General features: G+C 41.5%; 1 protein-coding gene across 1 annotated transcript in view; it reads right to left on the reverse strand.

The window, feature by feature from the left end:
- itga10 (integrin, alpha 10) overlaps positions 1 to 22925 on the reverse strand; it is a 40838-nt gene that overhangs the window by 7171 nt on the left and 10742 nt on the right. The window contains exons 4-19 of the mRNA XM_017470970.3: positions 21216 to 21325; positions 20992 to 21080; positions 17132 to 17246; positions 16870 to 16997; positions 15252 to 15400; positions 12150 to 12300; positions 7976 to 8141; positions 3928 to 4001; positions 3341 to 3485; positions 2376 to 2524; positions 2126 to 2269; positions 1815 to 2018; positions 1431 to 1561; positions 1179 to 1345; positions 876 to 1018; positions 673 to 783 (exon numbers count right to left, since the gene is read on the reverse strand). Of these exons, the coding sequence (XP_017326459.1) occupies positions 673 to 783; positions 876 to 1018; positions 1179 to 1345; positions 1431 to 1561; positions 1815 to 2018; positions 2126 to 2269; positions 2376 to 2524; positions 3341 to 3485; positions 3928 to 4001; positions 7976 to 8141; positions 12150 to 12300; positions 15252 to 15400; positions 16870 to 16997; positions 17132 to 17246; positions 20992 to 21080; positions 21216 to 21325 (2176 nt within the window). The remainder of the gene's footprint in view (positions 1 to 672; positions 784 to 875; positions 1019 to 1178; positions 1346 to 1430; positions 1562 to 1814; positions 2019 to 2125; positions 2270 to 2375; positions 2525 to 3340; positions 3486 to 3927; positions 4002 to 7975; positions 8142 to 12149; positions 12301 to 15251; positions 15401 to 16869; positions 16998 to 17131; positions 17247 to 20991; positions 21081 to 21215; positions 21326 to 22925) is intronic.

Genomic DNA, 22925 nt, shown 5'->3' on the forward strand with positions numbered 1-22925 from the left:
TGAATCTACCCAAAATAACTCATGATATTAAAGGGGAAAGGGATGGGGGTGGGGGGGGGGGGGGGTAGTTTGAATATAGTTTTTAAAAAAATTATACACATAAAACCCCAGCATTGCTCAGCACTCTGAGAATCCCTCACAGTGAAGCATGGTGGTGGTAGTATCTCTGAATAATGCCCTCCTTATCTGGATAGTGGTGGGAGGGGATACTTATGCAAGCCACTGTATATCTTTAGCTTAAACTTAGATCATTATCTAGTCAGAATAACTACACTTCTGTAACTACACTTCTGTCTGGGTTAAGGCAGAACCTTATAATGCTAAGGTCAGGATTATTACGTCCAGAGCTTGGAGTGTGTGTGTGTGTGTGTGTGTTGCCCTGTGATGGACTAGTGTTCCATCCAGGGTATATGTTCCAGATCCACCATGATGCTGACCAGGATAATGCTTGGAAAAAATACTGTAATTCCATCCCTTACTTCCATCGGTAGTTGTCACATTACTTTGCTTCTAATTTGCATAAAGTTATCTTCCATTAAAGTGACTGACATCCAACTGCTTTGTCATGCCATATCACTGCCGCTATGAACACAGGGCTATAAGTAAAGGGTTGAGTCTTAATGGTCTTCTCTTATGTAGCTCGAGTAAAGACTGTAGACACACTGAACTCACAGATTGCTTAAGTGTGGTTGGCCAGCCTTCATCGAGCACTGGACCACTATCTGTGTCATTGATTTTGAAGTTAAGGGAGAAACTGACTGGTCGGATGTAGTCTGCTGTGTCCTGTTGATCAAACAAACAGAGATGCAGAAAGAGTAAGGAAGTAAGAATAATCAGTCTATCTGTCTGTCTGTGTCTGTATTGTGTGGACTTACAAATACATGGAAGGGCAGTGTGTGGCACACAGACTGTCCTACTTCAACTCTGACCCCTGTCAGTATCTGTCTCTGAGAGTTGGCATCAAACAAAGCACGTGCAGACAACTTTCTGTCATCCAACATGGCCCCCACTTGCAGATCTGAAAATTGGCCAAGGGGGGAATTGAAGAATAAGAAGTGCATGTAGAGAGTTATGCATGGTTACATGATTATAAATAAAATAAAATAAATTTATTTTAAGCTGATAAAACACTGAGCAGATTTAATGAGTGTATGTGTCAAACTGGGAGTTGGTTGTACCAAAGGTTGTGCCATCTGATCCCGGGGAACGGGACACAGCCCGGAAGCAGGCGGTGGCGGTAAGGCATGCTGAATCACGGCCACCCTTGTGGCAGTTTTTCTGTATGACGTTGATGGAGTGTGGCTGAAAGGAGAGTCTCATGTTGATCTGCACTATGCTGCGAGACCTGAATATAAGAGTGAGTTGTCACATAAGGAGTAGAAAACACTAAGGGAAAAAGAACCGCGCCACGTGCTGATGTTGTAGCGCACCTGAGGAGGACGGCACTGCCGTGAGCTCCGACTGCCAGATCCAGCAGATTGTCTCCATCCATATCCAACAATGCGCTCAGACTGCGGCCAAAATACTGCAGGCCTGCAGAGAGAGAGGAGGCAGAGATACGCTACAGGAAGAGGCAAAGAGACAGACAGAAATTTTGAACAAGATAGCGAAAGAGTGTAAGAAAGAGAAATGTCAGATATAGATGACAGAAATAGGGAGGATTGAGTAAAAATAAAAAACAGTGATGAGCTTGTGGACATACTGATATAATGCACATTTTGCACCAAATGGAATGTTCTTTTCATGCCATCATTACTAAACTGTCTTATGTGTTAACTGTGGCCACCATGAAGTTCACACACTCATCATCGTACCTGCTTATAATGGGGTTTTATATAGAATTCATCGCCATGGTATATGTAAAGTGCACCCTGGTGATCATCTTCCAGTGGCGCGCCCACTAGAAGGTCAGAAAAGCCATCATGGTTGAGATCTGGAGCCACAGCCATGGCGTAACCAAACCGAGCATCCTGGGCTTTCTGCTGAGAATGTAGGGTCCCATTTGGGGCAAAACCATTCTATGGAGGGAATTTAATGACCTTAAAAAGTGTGGAATTCTGAAAAGTGAATAATAAGAGTGGAAGGAATTTAAAGAATGCCCTCTTTTTCCCTTTTTGCTTCTTACCCCATCTAGACAGTAGACATAGACTTTGCCTGTCTCTTTGTTTCCTGCTCCCAGGAACATGGGGGCAGCAATCAGGAGGATATCTGTTATACCATCCTGATCGACATCCACCACACACACCTCACTGCCAAAATAGGAGCCAATCTGGATAGAGAGAACAACAGAGATGAAAACAATTATTTCGAAGTGGGAACAACTCAGTGAGGCTGAAGATAAATGAATAAAGGAGTGATGAATGATAAATCTCAACCTGCTCTCCTTCAATAGCCTGTGTGATGTTGACATCTCCAACTAGACTCAAGTCAAACAGAATGACCTTTCCTTTGTGTTTGAATCTGGGTGCCCCAGCCACATAGAGTCTCCTCCCATCACCTACTGTCACAGAGGACACAGTATAACCTGCAACAGAACCAAGATTTCCTCTGAAATACTCAAACATATACAACACACATGTACCAGCACACATATACTGTACAACACACATGTAGACATATTCAGGTTGTAGATAATTCCAAAAAATTGTCTTACTTATTCACGTGAGTAAATGTTATATATATATATATATATATATTTGCGTATGTATAGTTGAATAACACATTCTGCAGTCGCTGCTGTGGGGAGCTGTCAACTAATTGGGCAGTGGGAAAAACACTGAGGCATACGGTAAGGAGATGCAGGCAGACATTAAAGAAAGTAGGCTAAATAGCTGGCTAAATTTCAGGATAGTTGAAGCCGACTGCTTAAAACTAAGCTGGGAAAAGTCTGTTTTTTTGTTGTTGTTGTTGTTGTTTTGTTTTACATTTTCTTGCACTTTTATGGAATGTTAACATTTTGATATCACTTTGTATAAACTGGAAAACTAGAAACAGACTTTAGAGTCTGATGAAAATTCTCCCAGACCCTGCTGTAGACAGTGCATCCTCCTTACATTATTAAGCTATAATGAGTTTCCACACAGCACTGCACTCAGTTTCATAATCTGTGATTTCAGCTGCGCCACCAGTTCTTCTACATAAGTGCATTTTAGGTATTTGTACGTCCTTAAATTTGATACACAGATTTATTATTTTGCACAGTGTAGCCTAAGAAGCATTAAAGCCAGAAATTGAGCTTAAGTTGATCTAAATAGCCACTAGGTTTGACATGTTCTTTGTTGCACAACCTAAAAATAGTGATGTCTTGAAACTGTTTTTAGTTCAAAGATGGAAAATTTACCTAGGTATGCTGCATGATTCTTTAGCTTCACAGGAAATTCTTCCTCGAAGGCTTCTCGAGGGGGCATGACTGTTCCATTAATACCCTCCTTTAAAACCCCTCCTTCCCAATCATAAGCTCCCACCATGCCAAACAAGATCCCATCCTAGAAAATAACACAATGAAATATGCAGTAATTGAAATTTAATAGAGTAAGACATCATGCCCTTCATGTCAGTGTTCACACATTCAAACAAACTCCTTCACTTAATCCTGGAAGATAAATGATCTATTTCTATAGTAATCTACACTGAATGGTAATCTAATACTTGAGCCAAAAGATGCTAACATCATATACAGATATTAACATCATTACAATTTGTAAATTTGCCTTTGTAGAAGGACGCTATTGATGAAGGTAAGTGTACTGGAACCTGTAGCTTGCTTTAAAAGGTGTAGTATGGATCTGAGCCTATGAATGTGACACACCACATCACCATCAAAGTTACTCCTGTTTTATATTTACGAATGCTATACAGACTGAAAAGTATACAGGAACAATTGACAAGGCAATCCATAAAAATAGTCCATTTGAAAAGAATACTCACATTTAAAATGTGTGTTGAGAACCCAATTTGTGACATCTCCATGAGAAAGGTACTTTGATTAAATCCCAATGTCCCTGTCAGCACACCAAACATTCTATTACATTCCAATAACATCAGTAATAAACCTCAAAGTCATGCAAGGGATTGTTGCATAAATACTTGCAGAGTGAACGATGGCATATATGTTAAAACATAATGTTAAAAATTTTAAGACAAGAAAGCTTCTAAAATATTAAATGCTCATTGCTTAATAAAATCAGTTAAATTCTATGTAATGACCTAAAAATGATTAAATGTCTAACAACTGAATTCATTATACAATCCTGCCCCAAACTTGATCACAGGGTCAGTGGTTTATTCATTTTTACAATTGGATTACTCAGACCATTCTGTCATGCCAGCCGTCATCACCATATGTCAGCATCCCTTTCCTCATCTCTATACCTTCCCTCCCTTCCTTCCTCTTCTGAGAGACCAGACGGCATGAAAACGTTCAGCCCTGCTCCAGCTCAGGCATCTTACCCTGACCCTCTTTTTAATTCCCGACTTTATCCACCCTTCCTCTAAAATGAACGCATAATCTTTCTTCTCTCTTAGAATAATTATTTCTGGCATTATTCCTATCAGTGGCATTGTGGGTAGCCTAGTGAGGGAGGTGTTTACAGCTTTAGAAAAGATGCCACACCCAATGTCATATAATATCAATATCATTTTGTTTACTTTAACCTGTCTATTGTGGCGCCAGGCCGGTAGCCGGCGCACAGGAAACAAAGATCGCTCCTCATGCAACTGTCGCAGTGGTGCAGAAGAGACAGCTCCGCTTCAGCGCCACCAAATGTTTGGGACATCCAGAGAGCACGTGGCAGCGGGGCGGGGCCGCCGACACACCCACGGCTCGTGAATGGTGCACCGTACGGAAGAATTCCACCATCCAGCAAGCGAGGGGAGAGTACAAAAGAGCAATATTCCATCAGCCGTGTGGGGATCCCAAAAGACATCCTAACTGACCAAGGTACCCCGTTTGTGTCAAAGCTTATGTCTGACCTGTGTCGGCTGTTGCAGGTGAAACACCTAAAGGCATTGGTCTACCACCCACAAACGGATGGGCTGGTCGAACGATTCAACCGGACCTTAAAGCAGATGTTGCGCCGGGTGGTAGACGAGGAAGGGAGGAACTGGAACCTTCTCCTGCCATACGTCCTCTTCGCCATCCGAGAGTGCCCCCAGGGGTCCACGGGCTTCACACCCTTCGAGCTCCTCTTCGGATGGCGGCCGCATGGACTGCTGTACATGGCATGGGAAGCCTGGGAAGAACAGCCTTCCCCGTTCCGCTCGGTCATCGAGTATGTACAGGATATGCAGGAGAAGATCGACCGGGTGGCTCCGATCGTCCAGGAACATATGAGAGCTGCCCAGGAGGAACAGAAACGAGTGTACAACCACCCAATGCAACCCTGCGAGTTCCAACCTGGTTTTTGGGTACTCCTGCTAGTGCCCAGCAGCTCCTGGAAATTCCTAGCTCGGTGGCAGGGCCCATATACGGTCCTCGAGAGGAGAGGTCCCGTGAATTATTGCCTGCAGCAGCCCGGTAAGCAAGCAGACACACAAACGTACCACATAAACCTGCTGAAAAGGTGGATAGAGCCAGAACCGGAACTGTCTGAGTTTGCAACCCTACACACAGATCACGACCAGGGCACCTTAGTCCAACTGGGCGAAGAACTCACCCCTGCCCAGAAGCAGGAGCTGGCAGAGTTAGTGGGGCAATTGTGGGACAATACCGATGTTTTTTCTACCTCCCCAGGCATGACACAGCTGGTACAGCAAGAGATCAAGACTCAGCCGGGAGTGGTGGTGCGGCAGCGGCCCTATCGGGTCCCGGAGGCCCGCCGTAAGGCTATCGAGGAGGAGGTCAGCCGGATGCTGCGGGACAACATCATAGAGGAGTCCAACAGCCCCTGGTCCAGCCCTATTGTAGTCGTACCAAAGCCTGATGGAAATATGCGCCTCTGCAATGACTTTCGGAAGCTAAACCAGGTCTCGGAGTTTGACAGTTATCCTCTCCCCCGGGTGGACGACCTAGTGGAGCGATTGGGGAGGGCTCCTTTCATCTCCACCCTGGACCTAACAAAGGGGTACGGCAAGTGGCGCTGGCCCCAGAGGTGAGACCGAAGATGGCCTTCAGCACGGCAAACGGCCACTGGCAATACCGATGTTCCAGAGGCTGATGGACATTGTCCTGCGACCCCATCGTGCCTTTGCAGCCGCCTACCTGGACGATGTGGTCATTCACCCCTCTACCTGGTCGGACCACCTGTTCCACCTGGGGGAAGTCCTGAAGGAGCTCCGGAAGGCCGGGCTGACAGCCAACCCCAAAAAGTGCCACCTGGGGCTGACCAAGGCTCAGTACCTCGGGTACCGTATTGGCCGGGGCTTACTCAAGCCACAAACGAAGAAAATTGAGGCACTAAAGGGCTATCCTTGACCTTCGACAAAAAAACAGGTACGTGCCTTCATGGGTTTGTCGGGGTACTACCGTAGGTTTGTACCTAACTTCTCCTCTCTAGCCTCCCCCCTCTCAGATCACAAAGAAGGGCCAGCCAGACCGGGTGAAATGGTCTGCAGAAGCAGAGTGAGCATTCCAGGACCTAAAGGAAGCCCTCACCAGCGCCCCCATACTATGTAACCCGGACTTCGCCCTCCCGTTCACCGTGCACACAGATGCGTCAGAAACCGGGCTGGGCGCGGTCCTCTCACAGACCTTCAACGGGGAGGAGCACCCGGTCTTCTACATTAGCCGAAAGTTGTCCCCAGTGGAGAGGAAGTATGCGGCCGTGGAGAGGGAGGCCCTAGCAATAAAGTGGGCCATCGAGGAACTACGGTACTACCTGGCTTGGCGGAACTTCGTCCTGGTGACAGACCACACCCCACTCCAGTGGATGGCCAAGGCCAAGGACACTAACGCCCGGGTGACTCGGTGGTTCCTCTCCGTAAAGATTTCTCATTCCAGGTCCAGCACCGGGCAGGGACCCAACACGGAAATGCAGATGGCCTCTCAAGACGGGACGCCCTGTGGGCCCGACACGCGGTGGCAGTACGCTCGGAGATGGGGGGGGTACTGTGGCGCCAGGCCGGTAGCCAGCGCACAGGAAACAAAGATTGCTCCTCAGGCGACTGCCGCAGTGGCGCAGAAGAGACAGCTCCGCTTCAGCGCCACGAAATGTTTGGGACATCCAGAGAGCACGTGGCGGCGGGACGGGGCCGCCAACACACCCACGGCTCGTGAATGGTGCATTGTACGGAAGAATTCCACCATCCAGCAAGCGAGGGGAGAGTATAAAAGGGTGGTATTCCACTCGCAGATAGAGAGAAGTATCCCCGAGTATGTGCGCGAATTTCTGCCGTGTTTTATGCAGTTTTGCCGACGTGTGCCGGTTTGCTAATCGCTGTTGTGTGTTTTTTCAGGTTTCAGGTGACGGCTCCGCCCCGCCCCCTTGGCTGTAACCGCCGACGGCTGAGACCCTCACCGCCCGATCGCCCTTCAACCCACACACCCACACACGCACCCACACGCGGACCCCCGCTCACCGATTATCTTAAATGAATCCACTATAACATCGAAACAGCCTCCTGTGTGTCTGTGCGCCGCCCACCGCTGGATAAAATCCCAACACTATATAGTACATTGAATGTTTGTGCCATATATTAAGCCTGTAATGAAACCAATGTCTTTTATGGTAGTAATATTATTTAATTAACATCTAATTCTGTTAGTTCTTCCCAATTTAACCAACGGAGCTTCAAAGCGACAAAAGTATTTGAATATGAATTTCATTTACACTTTACATTTAACCAACGTTTGTTTCTTTGTTTTGCTATGGGTAAGGTCTTTAAAAACATACAGTCTAATTTGAAATTATGGGTTACAGTTTAGAAATATATATATTTTTTTAAACCCAGAAACCTAAATACATACACTTTCAGAGTGGTCAAAAATAATAAAGCTTTTAATTTCAATAGTTTGCCTCTTAACTGGTTTATCTCTTACCTTCCAAACTAAAGATTCGATCCCCAAGTGCATCTACAATGTCATTCAATGCCGCTTCATCGGTTACATTGAAAAAATATTTCTCATCAGGGTCACTGGCAATGAATTTGATTTCATTAATAAAGGTCTCTGGGTCCTGCTGCCTGCGAATGTAGTGACCCAAAACCTAAAATAACAAAAGATAAAATGAAAGAGACAAACAGAAATATTTGGCAAATAGTTTTGCTCTGAGAACATTTCAATGAACAAAACTCCTATTTGCTTCAGGGGGAAATGTTAACTTCAGATAGTTGAAGACTTAAACAGAAAATAACAAATGTTCTCACAGTAACTCAACATGTGCCCTACATTACGAAAAGAAACAAGCAGATGAAATGATGCCTTAATTCACAAAGCAGTGGTAGGAAGAGCAGAGAAGGAGCCAGAACACCTCTGCATGACTCAGATAGAGAGAACATCACTTACTCACAGGCACAATAAAGACATCTACTGGAAACTTAAAACTAATGAGAATTCCTTTATATCACTTTGGATATTGTCCAAGCAAAGCTATTTGAAACATCCACTTATATATGCAATAAACTCCCACAGTAGACCTTTGCTCAAGGAAGTTCTGGAAACTTCATTATCCAATCACCAAACACTAATATACATCTCAGATATGTTACATACTGTATGAAGGTGGTAGATATGAATTAAACTTCATACATGATAGGGAATGAGAGGAACCAATGGGAGTGTTTGGGGTAGGGCTGCAATCAAGAATGTCACTGTCAAGTCCAACACAAGTCCAAGACCAGGGCTAGTCAAGATTGACTGCAGACAATTCTTAAGTGGGTCTAGTCAAGATCAAGTCCAAATAAAACCAGGACCAACTAAAGATTGAGACAGAAGACCATCAAAACCTTTTTGGGACAAGCCTTTATTTACTTCAAATTGCTTTATTGTCTGTTGTCCCAATGATTAACCTATATTTTCTGGAAGAAGGATTTACTTCTTGTCAAGCTTTGTGCATGCGAATAGACATCACCAACAATTATACAAACTCTTGATCGAGACCAAGACCATATTTGGTGAGATCAATGCTCAAGTCTAAGTACAAATGCCAAAGAACAATAAAAAAAACATCTTGATACTGGACTATAGCTCTAGTTTAGGGTACATACACACTCACCAAACACTTTATTAGGAACACTATACTAATACTGGGTATGGACTCCCTTTGCTCTCAAAACAGGCTCAATTCTTCATGGCATGGATTCCACAAGATGTTAGAAACATTCCTTTGAGATTCTGATCCATGTTGACATCATTGCATCACGCACTTCCTGCAGATTTTTCAGGTGCACTTTCATGCTGTGAATCTCCCGTTCTACCTCATCCCAAAGCTGTTCTACTGGATTCAGATGTTCATAAAACTAGTTTGAGATTACTTTTGCTTTGTGATATGGTGCATTATCATGCTGGAAGTAGCCATTAGAAGATGGTAAATTGTGGCCATGAAGGGAAGCACATGGTCAGCATCAATATTCAGATATTCTGTGGCATTCAAGCGATGATTGATTGGTATTAATGGACCCAAAGTGTGCCAAGAAAACATCCCCCACACTATTACACCACCTCCACCAGCCTGGACTGTTGACACAAGGCAAGTTGGGCCCATGGATTCATGCTCTTGGTGCCAAATCCTGACCCTGTGTGCCTCATCTGTGTGCCTCAGAAGAAATCGAGATTCATCAGACCAGGCTACATTTTTCCAGTCATCACTTGTCCAGTTTTGGCGAGTCTGTACCCACTGCAGCCTCAGCTTTCTGTTCTTGGCTTACAGGAGTGGAACTCAACATGGTCGTCTGCTGTTGTAGTCCATCCACCTCAATGTTCGACATGTTGTGCATTCTGAGATGCTTGCACACCACAATGCTCACCACAATTGTACATAGTGTTTATCTGAGTTACTGTAGCTTTTCTGTCAGCTCCAAATGGATTGGCCATTCTCCGTTGACCTCTCTCATCAACAAGGGATTTGCATTCATAGAACGGCCACTCACTGTATGCGTTTTCTTTATTTCACCATTCTGATCAAACTCTAGAGACTATTGTGTGTGAAAATCCCAGGGGATCAACAGCTATGGAAATACTCAAACCAGCCTGTCTCGCACCAAAAAAACATGCCACAGTCAAAATCACTGAGATCACATTTTTCCCCCATTCTGATGGCTGATGTGAAGCTGCTAGCTGCTAGCCGGTATCTGCATGATTTTATGCATTGCACTGCTGTCACACTATTGGCTGATTAGATAATTGCATGAATGAGTAGTGTACAGTTGTTCCTACTAAAGGTCTCAGTGAGTGTATTTCCGCTTAACAGCTTCCTCCACATCAGATCCATGAATCTCGTCAAAATGCATGCAATTCAATGCATTCTGCTCATAAAGTCAGTCTCAGCTACCAGTTCCCATGAGATGTAGTGTCACATGAGCTGCCAGTTGGTACTCCAACATACAGCATATAGTATCAGCATATAGTACACATACTCTTATTTACCATATCAGCCTGCAAACCATCACTACATCCATGTGTTAGTTGTGAACTCTCCTCTCCCCCACATCACTAATGTCTAAAACACAGCCTGGCTCCACCTCACCACTAACGTTGTTTTTTCAGTGAGGCCACTTTTTTACACTCCCTTGAACACTTTTTATTATACAGTCAAGTTTTTTTTGTCCCCTGGTTGTACAGAGGGAGAGTCAAAGGAAAGAACATGAAAAACATTGAAACATAAAAGCTATGCTTTTGCTGGCGTCGCATAAAAACAACTTGTCATAATTCAGTTCTGCAGTTCTCCTGAGGAGCTTCAGAAAGAAACTGTGTTGTCTCAGTTTGCATACAGGTGGAAAAGATTTCAACCAGTAGCTGGCTTTTCATTAGCCTGTACGAGACTAAATTCAATGAAACAGTTATGAAGGATGAGTCATAGGTCAAAATAAACAAAAATAGTCTTCTTCCCTCCCTTTCTTCAACTTAGTCTTCAATTTAGGTCCTTGCAGGTCTTCTACAAATGGGGGGCAAATTAAAGTAAAAATACAAAATAAAGCGTCTCAGTAAGGTGATGGGCCACCACAAACCACCAGAACAGCTTCAATGTGCCTTCTAGAAGTCTTTAGAACTGTACTGGGAGAATTAGCACCATTCTTTTCATATTTAGAGTTTTAATGATGGTGTTAGACAGCACTGTCTAACATGTTCCCCCCAGAGTCTTCCATAGTGTCAGAATGGAGTCCATATGGACAGATGCAAATGCAGAACTTCTTTATTGGGGAACAGAAACGCGGGGAACAGAAACGCAGGGAACAAAAAACATCAAAATACTAGGAAAAACAGGAACTACGCAATACTAAGTTAAACAGGGCTAGAAAAACCTAAACTATTAAAATAAGACTATGCATAATACAAACTAACTAATACAACCAAAACACAAACACAGGCACAAACATAACCTGAACACAATGCTCGAGCAACTAAATGAAGAAAACAAGGAGATTAAATAAGCTAACTCATCACGAAAATAACAAACAAATGAGCATGATTAACAAAAGAGTGTTGCTCTGAAAACAAATTTTAAAAACCTTATGTGTCTACTTCTCAATTTGTCCTCAGTATCTTCACTTTAACTTATCCACCCCCTTCAATTACATAATCCTCTTCAAAAAGTCCCTTCCTCCAAAGTGTGACAGGCTTTTCTATAACTTGGTTCTTCTTAATGTTGTGGTTTTGGTAAAAGTCGAGGGAGGTTCTGTAACCACTCACCCACCCACTGGGCTTGTGCAGGGGTGGAGAAGTCTACAGTCTTTAGCGCTATTTCTGAACTCTGCTTTCAACCATGTCTGCTGAGAAATCCAGTGGTTACGATTGTTTAAAGAATGGCTTGAACCCCTTTTTGACAGTACATCTGAGAAATGGTGAATTAAAAAGCAGAGTGCAACTAAAGCTCTTGAAATAGATCAATGCCAAATATGGTCAGTTTAGTGGACAGATGGACCTTCAGTATCAAAAATCAGATGTATTCATGTGTATAAAAATAATGGCTTGGGTATATAGTCAAAGCAAGATCAATGTCAAATTTGCTGTATATTTGTTAACTTGCAGTGAGTGTAAATGTGCAAAGTGCACTCACTGCTATTGCATATCTGGTGATGTTGCGATTCTCGCACTCGACCAGTGCATCATGAAGCTCATCGCCATCATGTGACTCTCCGTCTGTCACCACAATCATCACCTTAGTGGCTCCATCTCTCGCTCCTCTTTCCGCACTGAATGCCTCTGTGCTGTACAGTGAGAGATTCAAGGACATATTAACAAATACATTTTCTTTGCTCTCATTTAAATAGTAAAATGAGAAAAAAGACAAATTCAAGTTACTGTCTCTTGATGTTATTAAAATACTCCCAGACTAAAAATGTTGGCTCTTGCATGTGTGATAATCTGACTTGGTTTCAAAGCTTGAATGTCTATTTTTCTGAATAATTCTAACCTCCATAAAAAAAAAATCTGCAAAATTTTATAGCCATCACACACATACATGCACATTCCATCCTGTTTGTGTGAACTTGACCAGCATCTTAAAGCGGAAAGTGCGTGGCGACCTCAGTGTTAGTCAGCTCAGTGATTTTCAGGAGGCTGTCCAGATCTTGGCTATATATATCACAGCGGCTCTCCGCAAGAGACGCCAAGTTTGAAAACACCAAGCAGCCTCCCGTTTAATTACATACATACAGAGAGAGAGAGAAAAAGAGACGGACGACGCACAGGGTGGAGAACAGAATAGGACTGAATAAAATAGAATACAATAAATGAGAGGGGGGCAATTAGAAATGTTGAAGGGGAGAAACAGGGATAAAAGGGAGAACTTTGTGTTAAGGATTGTTATTAAGACCTCACACTACTTCCCAGAGGGGTTATAGAAGGACAAGCTCATATCATAGACACCGCATGGGAGTGTCATGCTCATGACATCAGATCTGAAGAAAAGAGGCATCTGATGTGGTTGATTCATGAGAAACAAACACAGAGGCACAACACACAGATTAGCAAGGAAAGGATGAAGGAAAGTGGTTATGTTAATTAGTTAAATCAGAGAGAGTGAGGAGACACTTTCAAACTGAGAATATGTCACATTTCTGAAGAATATAAATGGCACAAATGCAGTGTGTTATTTGTATTAGATGCTGGAAGTTTTCCAGAGAGTTGTATACAGAGATTGATCAAGTGGGAGAAAGTAAGGCAGTGTTAACTGGTGTTATTTAAAGCCAGTACAGGACTTTAAAGAGTGCGCCATCTGGTGAAATGTGGTTTTCACTCGTGCTGCTTATACTTTACAGTGTGCATGAATTAATTTGCATGCTTGACATTTAATATATACTCTTTCATTAGAATGGATCTGCAACTGAAATGCGGTTAAACATTGCGAGAATGTATATGTGTGTATGTATTCATGAAAAAGTGTGGGTTTGTGTGTTTGCACAGCTGCAGAGGCTAAAGCTAAGTCCGCAGTACAGTAACCACACCTGCAGCTATGCTGACCTAGCATCCTCTTAAACTCCAGTCTTCCCTCAGCAACAGCAAACATTAATATTATCACAACCTGATGACCCACCTCATCCCACTAATGCTAACACTTCATCAACAGAGAAAGAACAAGAAATTTAACGCCATTAAGTATTAATACGAGAATTTTCATCTAAATGGGTTTGTATTACTGTATTATTTTGACTCATAATAAATTGTTGTCTAATGATACTACAATAATGTGAATTACATGAAAGGTATACTGTGTATTAGGTTTAATATATGACATTGTGCTTTGCATATTAATATTGTAATTTTTTCAGTTTAGTTAGTTGGTTAGCTGGTTTCATTTCCGTGATAAATTTTTCAACATAATCTTTATCCCTTGTATCTGTAGCACAGGTTTTCCTGTACTAAGAAAACAAAGGAAAAATTGTTGACTTGAAACTCACATAATGGAAGGCTAGGGACAGTTGTTGAGCTCTGTTAATAAAAACATACAACTATGCAGTATAACACAAATTCATAATCTCCACCTTACACTTTAACAATCAGGGTCTCAAGACATGAAAGAACATCTTACAAAAGTTGTTCTTATGTAGTTTTATGTAAGAGAAAACCTGGCTAAAGTCTGAAGTGTAAAGTAGGGTAAAAGACTGACAGAATAATAGCATACACACATAAATACACACTAATATGTAATAAACATACACAAACCGATTGCAACAAAGCAACAAAGTGACAGGTCCGAGCTAGAGCAAAATATAACACATGTAATAAGTATATGGTTGTTCGTACTGTGGAGATTGTATGCACTGCTTGTAATAGGGTTATAGATGATATTCCCAATTAGCCATCGGCAAAACTTTGTTTTACAGTAAGTACATTACCCCTAGCTCTAAATTCTTGTAACCCTCCTCAAACCTTGGGAAGAGAAGCTATGAAAATGCTCTTGGCTAAAGCAGTGGTTGGTAATGGCAGCGATTTCACTGGCTCTGCCTTTGGAAAAAAAAAAAAAAAAACACAAAATGAAGAAAACCACAGCATTGCTAGTATGCATAACATCAAAATATGGACTGAAGTTTTTCCCAAATTGTGTGCATTACACAGAAATCAGTGCAACATTAAATGCCTTATATAGCCTGATATAATGAGCATGGCTGAGAGCGAGTCTGCAGTTAACTGACATGGCTCTGTTAGTCCAAAGATATAGTGGTTTCATGAAATCTCTATCTGGATTACAGCAGAAACGGCACGGGTATTGCTCTTTTAATTGGTTAAGCCAGATGAAGCTAGAATAAAATTTGTCACGTTTCCTGCACAGAAAACGGATATAATTTTTCCTCGTTTGGGTCTAGCATCTGTGGCAAAAATAGAGGGAAAGAATTCTGATAAAGGATGAAGAACAATAAATAAAAAGAGAGAAGTATAACTAAAATAGAAAACTTGACGGAAGTCCATGCAGGTTTTTGTGCATGTCCCTGGGGTAGCTATAGGGTTACAGCTCCTGGAATGTGTTCTTTAGAGGTACTGACTCAATGACAAAGGTACTATTGAGTGCTCCGGTTCCTTATGCACACACATAACACCGGTTCTGAAAAAAAAAAATCTGACACATAAAAAAAAGTAGAAAAAAAAAAACAAGAAAGAAATTATAGCAATAAAGAGAGAGATGCTGAGAATGATAGGAGAGAATGATTGGCAGTCATACCAGGCCATCTGTATCGCATATGCGGTGCGAGTCTCTCGCCCTTCCTGTCGATTGATGTTCTTGGCAGCTTCCACCACTTCCTCTGTCGTCTGATAGTCCTTAAGAGACCACTCGTGAACTGCGATCTCACCATACTGCAGGATGCCCACCTGAGAAAAACACACACATACGCAAACATTTCAGTCAAGCTGAACTTTAGCACTGAGTGTGCATGCCAGTCACCAGGCAGTATCGGTCAGACTGACTGCAGTCTCTTCTCACTCCATCATGCCAAACCAAACACCTCAAAAATTCACAATGGTTCAGGGATAAGAAAAGCCCCACAAAGCAAAAGCATTTCCGTTTACCCCGTTTGCTCTCACACAGTCTACTGCCTATGAAGAAACACGTGCATGGCTTGGTTACTACTGCCCTTACTCAGAGGTCATAGCATGCTGACAAGGACACATAACCAATGTTCGGTTTCACTCTATCTGTCACACATGTACACAACAAACACACATGCACACACATTTATAAGATCTAACCCTGACATTTTCCACAACATAAACCATAGCTCCTGCCCATTCATTTTAACATGGCCATTTATTGCCCAGAGTTTGCCAGCTCTGTTTTACTTTGGGATCTTTTCTTCTTTGAAGACAGACTTGTGGCTGTATTACACGGACACACACACACTCCAAGCTCTGTACTTAATAATCCTGACCTTAGCATTATAAGGTTTTGTCTTAACCCAGACAGAAGTGTAGTTACAGAAGTGTAGTTACTCTGACTAAATAATGATCTAAGCTTAAGCTAAAGATGTACAGTGGCTTGCATAAGTATCCCCTCCCACCACTATCCAGATAAGGAGGGCATTATTCAGAGATACTACCACCACCATGCTTCACTGTGAGGGATGGTGTTCTCAGAGCAATGAGCAATGCTGGGGTTTTCTTTGTATAAGTTTTAAAAACTATACCCCCCTTTCCCCTTCAATATCATGGGTTATTTTGGGTAGAATCATGACATATAATCCCAATTATGTCAATTTCGGTTTCAGGAGGTACCTCACAAAATGTACCTACATGTACCTACAAAATGTGGAAAAGCTTAAGGGGGTGAATACTTACGTAAGACACTGTATTAGCTTATGCATAGCCTGCTTTGTAGTCACAGTTGCAGCATATACTTTCTTAGTATTTATAATATCTAGTTCTATTATCTTAATTCTACCTGTATTTAGTGGACAGGTTAAGAGTCACGACAAGGACTTTTGTTGTAATCAAAACTCTGGACTTTTGCAAAGTTAGCAGTATCCTAATTCTGTGCTTGTGTCAATATGAGAATTTGATTCGATACTCTGATCAACAAGGCAATTGGCTCTTTTTATTATTAATTAACCTGCAGGGCATCCTGTTACACCAACCTTTTTTGGACATTACCCCATTTATATTTTAATCAGTGAACTGTTTTTTTTTTTCTAATAAGGCATCTGACTCTGACTATGTTGCATTGAATGTGATGTGTTAGAACAGGGAATGCACAAAATGTTGCACTTCTGTGCTCTTAGCACCCAGCTCTATAGGTAGATCCATAAAAACAGGTTATATAAAAGTCCACTTTAACCCACACACACCTGCATCTGCTCCGGGCTGATGTGGAACTTGCTGAGGATGTTCTTGAGGAAGTTCTGAACCTCAAACCAAGGGTAGATACTGTTAGAACCATCCAGAACAATTACTATGTCCATATAGGTAGTACATCCTGGAACACAAGCAAACATCCATTACAACCTTTAACAAACAATCAAACCTTATAATTAGTTTAGCTGTTTTTGGACTTATTGAAGTGTTTGGTTTTTTTTACATTTTAGCTTAAATTGTACACATCATTCTTACTCTGTGCTGTGGGGGCGATGGTCTCTTTAGGCTCCAGGTCATTGTCAACAGCTGCACAGATTCCCGTGCTGAAGAGAGATGTGCCACACTCCTGAGACCAAAGCGGGGCACAGGCCTGAAAACGCACACACGCACACACACACACACACACACACACCACTGCTGCAGTAAATTTGGCAATACTACAGTCAATAAACCTGCAGAAAATACCAGTCAGAGTATCCATCCATCCTTTTTATGTACTGCCTGTCCTACACAGGGTCACAGGGGACCTGGAGCCTATCCCAGGGGACTCAGGTCATAAGACACCCTAGACAGGGCACAATATTCATACACCAATTCATACACTGCGGAAAATTTGGAAATGTCAATCAGCCTACAATGCGGGTGTTTGGGCTGCGAGGGAAACAGTTAGAAAACCCCAAAGCATTGGGAAAACTTACAAGTTCTGCACACACAGGGCGGATACAGGATTTGAACCCCAACCCCAGAGATGTGAGGCAAATGTGCTAACCACTAAGCTACCGTGCACCCCCCAACCCCCATCCAAGTGATTTAAATCAATTAATATTTATTTGTACGAAGGACACCGTTTGACTTTTCAAGTTAAATTCACTGCATAAATGATCTCTCGTGTTTGAGTTTATTTATGGTCAAGGACAGCTTCGTGTTATACAGTCAGAGCTATTGCTGTTTTCCATAAAGACCAAGGCTGTGCACAAGAGAAACAGAGGAATGCAAGGACAAGAAGATAAAGGAGGTATAGGTCACATGGAAAAGAAATAATAAGCAATGGGAACAAAGGGAAAGGAAGTAGGGCGGGTAAAGAAAAAAGGAAAAAATAGACGGGGTGGAGACAATTGTTGACAAATGTTGGTCTTTGTCATAAATGCTTTAGCAGAATTGGAAACCACACTCCAATGAAGCAATTAAATTGGTGAAAGAGAGAGAAAGGGAGAAAATAATGTGCAAAAATATTTACGTCTTCAAAGCACACCATTTATTTGACTGAAAAACCAATGAGGACCAGAGCAGGAGAAAGAAAGACAGAGGTTAAGATAGAAAGGGAAAACATAGAGATGAAAGAAACAAAAGTGAAGTGTGGTCGCGGGTCAGGGAGGTATGAAGGGGGTAGCTGGGAGACAGAGAAAACCATCTAGCCCACTCACTCCCTATTATTGTGAATGCCACATACTTGAAAATGATGAAGGGAGAAAGAATGAGACAGAGAGATGAAGAGAGAGGCAGAGAAAAAGAAAGAGGTACAAAAAGAGGGAGACAAAAATAGAGACAGAGAAAGAGCAAGAGGTGCTATGGCTTTTGCAAGGCCTGTCATTACAAAGATCTAGAGTCATGTTCCAATCCTGTTATAGCCCTGACCACAGCAGGAGCCATTCAATGTACGCACATGCATGGATATACTGACACACAAGACCACGGGAAGAGTCATTCAAAGAACACAAAACCCAAGCATATTCAAACTGGCCAATAATGTACAGTAATACAAATATGTGGTGATGTTTCAACAGCACGCAGTGTGATTAGCGAAACTGAATGACTTCTATCTCTGTACAAGGTGCTTGCTCTCTCAGACACACACAAACACACTCTTACTCACTTCCTTAGGCAAACATTCCCCTTCTCCCCCGAGTGAATTATACATACACCATACAACTATTTCTTGGTTACACACATGCATTGGCAGCAGCCAGCCAGCAATTCCCCCAAACCCTCAGTGGAACAGCTCCACTACTGGAATGAGATGGCTCGCTATGTTCTGCCCTACACAGAAGCCTGTGTTTGACTGAATGCAGAGAGAGAGAGAGAGAGAGAGAGAGAGAGAGAGAGAGAGAGAGAGAGAGAGAGAGAGCGAGAGAAAGAGAGAGAGAGAGAGAGAGAGAGAGAGAGAGAGAGAGAGAGAGAGAGAGAGTGTAATTAGGTGTGTAAATTATATTTAAATACACTTTGTCTGTCTGGAGTTAGGTGAGGTTTCCGCTGTGTCCTAAGCCTGGCTAACATCTGCCTCCGCCTGTTTCCTTGCTTGGCATGAGGGGTGTGGTGTTTACTTTAGCCTGAGTTAACTTGAACCGGGTCAGTTTATATAAAAATATAAAGATATAAATCAGCACAAGTAACGCAGAGCTTAATGTCAGGAGGCGAATTTAAGCACGCACAGGTGCAGCAAATTGAGCACTGCATTGGATCCTTCATCTATCCCACTATGCCACTTTTAATCTCCTTTCACTGGTCACACAAGCACCTGCTCATTTCCTTTTTATTAATCCAGCAACTATTCATATACCTGACTCCCCCAATATATTATCATCCGAGGTCTATCTATTATCCAGATACTCCAGCTAAATACACTTTCTAGTTACTATTTCTTTGCTCTCAAAGGAACACATGACCATAGAGGTATACTTACTACAGAAACCCCAAAATGACAAACATCATTAACAATCTATTGAGTCAAAAATATAACTGAATAGAAATATCAATTATAGATAGAGTTACAGAGAAACTATTTTCCAAAAATATAAACTTTTCAACCTCTCGCTCACTTTCAGTAAGCACTTTTTCCTACTCAGGGTCACGGTGGATCCGGAGCCTACCCGAGGAACACTGGGTGTGGGGCGAGGGTACACCCTGGATAAGGGTAATTTATTGTAGCTAATCCAGCTGGCATGTTTTTTGGGAGAAGTAAACTCACACAGGATGCAGGGAGAACATGCACAGAAGACCTGAGTTAAGGATTGAACCCGGGACCCTGGAGCATCTGAATCAGAATAGATTCAACACTGTCAGTATCAGTCTGTGTCTATAAGAAATCTACTGCTGTGTTTTAATACTGTGGGTTTACTAAACAGCAGTTAATAATGCAATATAACACTTCATATATGCAAAGCACCCCAATTCTGCATGAACGGTGATCTATATACTGTATAGATGAAGTAAGAAGTTAAAAGAATGTTGCTAGTAATTCTACAGCATATGCTGTGTTTGAATGCTCTGTTTAAAAAAAAAAACACCCCTGCCTTCTCCTGTAGAAATTTTGACCAAACCTATACGCTCCAACAGTTTTTTGTAATTTAGTTGGTTCTATTATCGCTAAATTTTAGTTGCAGTTTTGTCTGTGCAGTGACACCTTCTTCACTGCACCTCCACCATAACAATCGCGTGGATTCGGCAGAGTACACCGCTGAAATGAATAGCATGTGGTAAAAGCAGACACGTACATAATGGTTGATTAGTAATCCCACATCTGCAACATTCCATTCTGTCCCTAAAACCCATGAAGAACCGCAAAACTATTACAAGGGAATGCCAATGTATTAAAGTACTTGAGGAAAAATTATTTCCCAGCCTGTGCCTTTAGAGTGGCAAACTTTATCATCCCATGACTAAATCTAAGCTATAAATAATACAATGAAGTAAAAGCTTAAAAACACAAGCACATGAATTTCCATTGGTGTGAAAAGACAGGCTTCAATTCTGAAGCAGACAAAATAAAAAAATAATAATAAACTAAAATCAGAGCGAAGGTAAAATTATGATAATAATTCAAATGTTTGATGTAAAATTCAAACTAACACAAAAAAAGATGTCTGCAGGTTTACCCTTACCCTACGCTAGGCAGGGATGGACCTGGTTAGTATTTAGATGGAAGGTCTCCTGGATATACCAGGCACTGTAAGCATTTCAGCTAGTCATTAAAAATACTTCATTTCAAAATAAATAAATAAAAAATATTACATTCAGGAGCAACTTCTAGGTTTTTCAGGATGTGGTGAAAGTCTGTTTCATGCATGTTGATCAGCTGTAGTAACCAATGAATTCACCTCAGTTGTCATCATTCTTACCAGAAATCCATTGGGTTCATCCGGCGTAAGCGTCATGCCCAAGTGAGAGTTTTTCAGATTCCGTGACACATTCTGAAATGCACTGTCAGCTGTACACAGAAATAATTGTAAAGAATTTTACACTTGTGATATTTTATACTCCAGGCATTAAGCCTATCTGTAGGAGATTCCTCATTGTCTGAATTGTGTGTATATGAATGATGATTCCTTTGTCATTTCCTCACCTAGATTCACTTTTGAGCAGTTGGAATTCCGTTCCTCTCCCACAATGCATTTATAAATGTCTCCCTTCCTGTTATTGGGTGGACCATCCCATGGAGCACCAACCAACATCCTGTGGCACAGAAACTTAGTAAACCGCATTGCCAACTATGAAATACCAACAAAGCAAATTCCTATAAAATTTAAATATACATACAGTATGTACATACAGTATATATTTGTATATACAGTCTATATGTGCCGGTCTGGGAAAACTCATCAAGTCTCAGCCAAAAACATGAGAAAATCTCTGCCTTTGTCTAAAACAATGTGGTTTTAATTTAGGTACTTTCTAAACTTGCTTTGGTTGTCTGCCTGCAACAATCATGTTGTGTAAGTTTAACAGTGTAACAAACACAGCAGTAAATGCAGTCATTCTGCCTACAAATGTCTAAAACCTTGCTAGCTAGGTATGTTTTTCTCATGATTTGAGCAGTTTGTTGGATAGCTACAGTACTTGTTGTAGCAAACTGTACTAATCAATTCAGTTTGTAATTAGATGTTGGCTGTCAAACATCTGTGATGCTCCAGAACTGTCACGTCATCATTAAAACAGAGAAGAACACTTACTGTATACACTCTGTACAGATGACAGTGGACAAAGTTTCAATAAAAAATACTTAAATGACTTAATAAAAAGACATAATTAATAAGAAATTTAGATCAACAGAACTGAACTGTCTGAATTAACCAGTGATTATGACCCCACTGATATTAGTGTGAACAGAGAAGAGACAATGATGAGACTCATATTTAAATCCCATGAGTGACTTTTACCTCAGGTGTTGAGACACAGACTCATGTGGATGATACTAGTAATCGAAACTCATTTCCTATTGTGAACCTAGAATTCTTTCAAATTTGGCAGCAATGTTGTGTTATAAATAATTAGATTAAAATGTAGAACATACTGTACTTCAATTTCATTTGAATGAATCTTCAGTTTTGGGAGAGAACCAAGCTAGAACTTGGTGCTAGAACTTTACTTTTGATTAAGACACATGTAAAAGAGGAACATAATTCATTTAAGGAAAACATGTGGAACTATATATAGTAGAGAATGTCAACATTTTTACCATGTGAAGTGTTTTCCCAGAACACTACCCAAATATAGGTTCCATCTGTCACTCTTAAAGGTTCTACAGTGTGTTAGTCTGGGGAAACTTCAAAGGTTCTCTTCAGGGTTCTATTTAGAACCCTACAAGAAAGAGGTTCTCTTTCAGAAAGGGTTCCAAAAGCGAGGAACTGTTCAAAGAACAATTTTTATGTATTAATGTATATACGTGTGCCAACTAAACACGGGTATTACTTTGACTTCACTGGAAAAGTCTTAAAGATTACATTGGATTTATTATATATTTACTATAGATGAACATTTGTGTTACCAAATTTTTGGAGTTTAAATATTTTATAGTGAGGTAAAGCGGGGGAAAACGACCATGTGGGAACCAATGAGAAAAACAGAGAAGACCCTTTTGCCAGTCCACTGACAGTGTCAGTTATTTCAATTATACCACAACGCTGTTGAATTCTCAAACTGCAGTGGTCAGAAGGTGTTGATTAATCTTCTACTGTACAACACCACAGCTCTGACAGTAGCACCAGCTGTAATTCAAATGATAGGTTTATATTAATTCTCCCATTCTAATATGTTATTGTTTCCACAGTAACAG

The sequence above is a fragment of the Ictalurus punctatus genome, chromosome 1 (genome assembly GCF_001660625.3).
Source record: "Ictalurus punctatus breed USDA103 chromosome 1, Coco_2.0, whole genome shotgun sequence".
Taxonomy (NCBI): domain Eukaryota; kingdom Metazoa; phylum Chordata; class Actinopteri; order Siluriformes; family Ictaluridae; genus Ictalurus; species Ictalurus punctatus.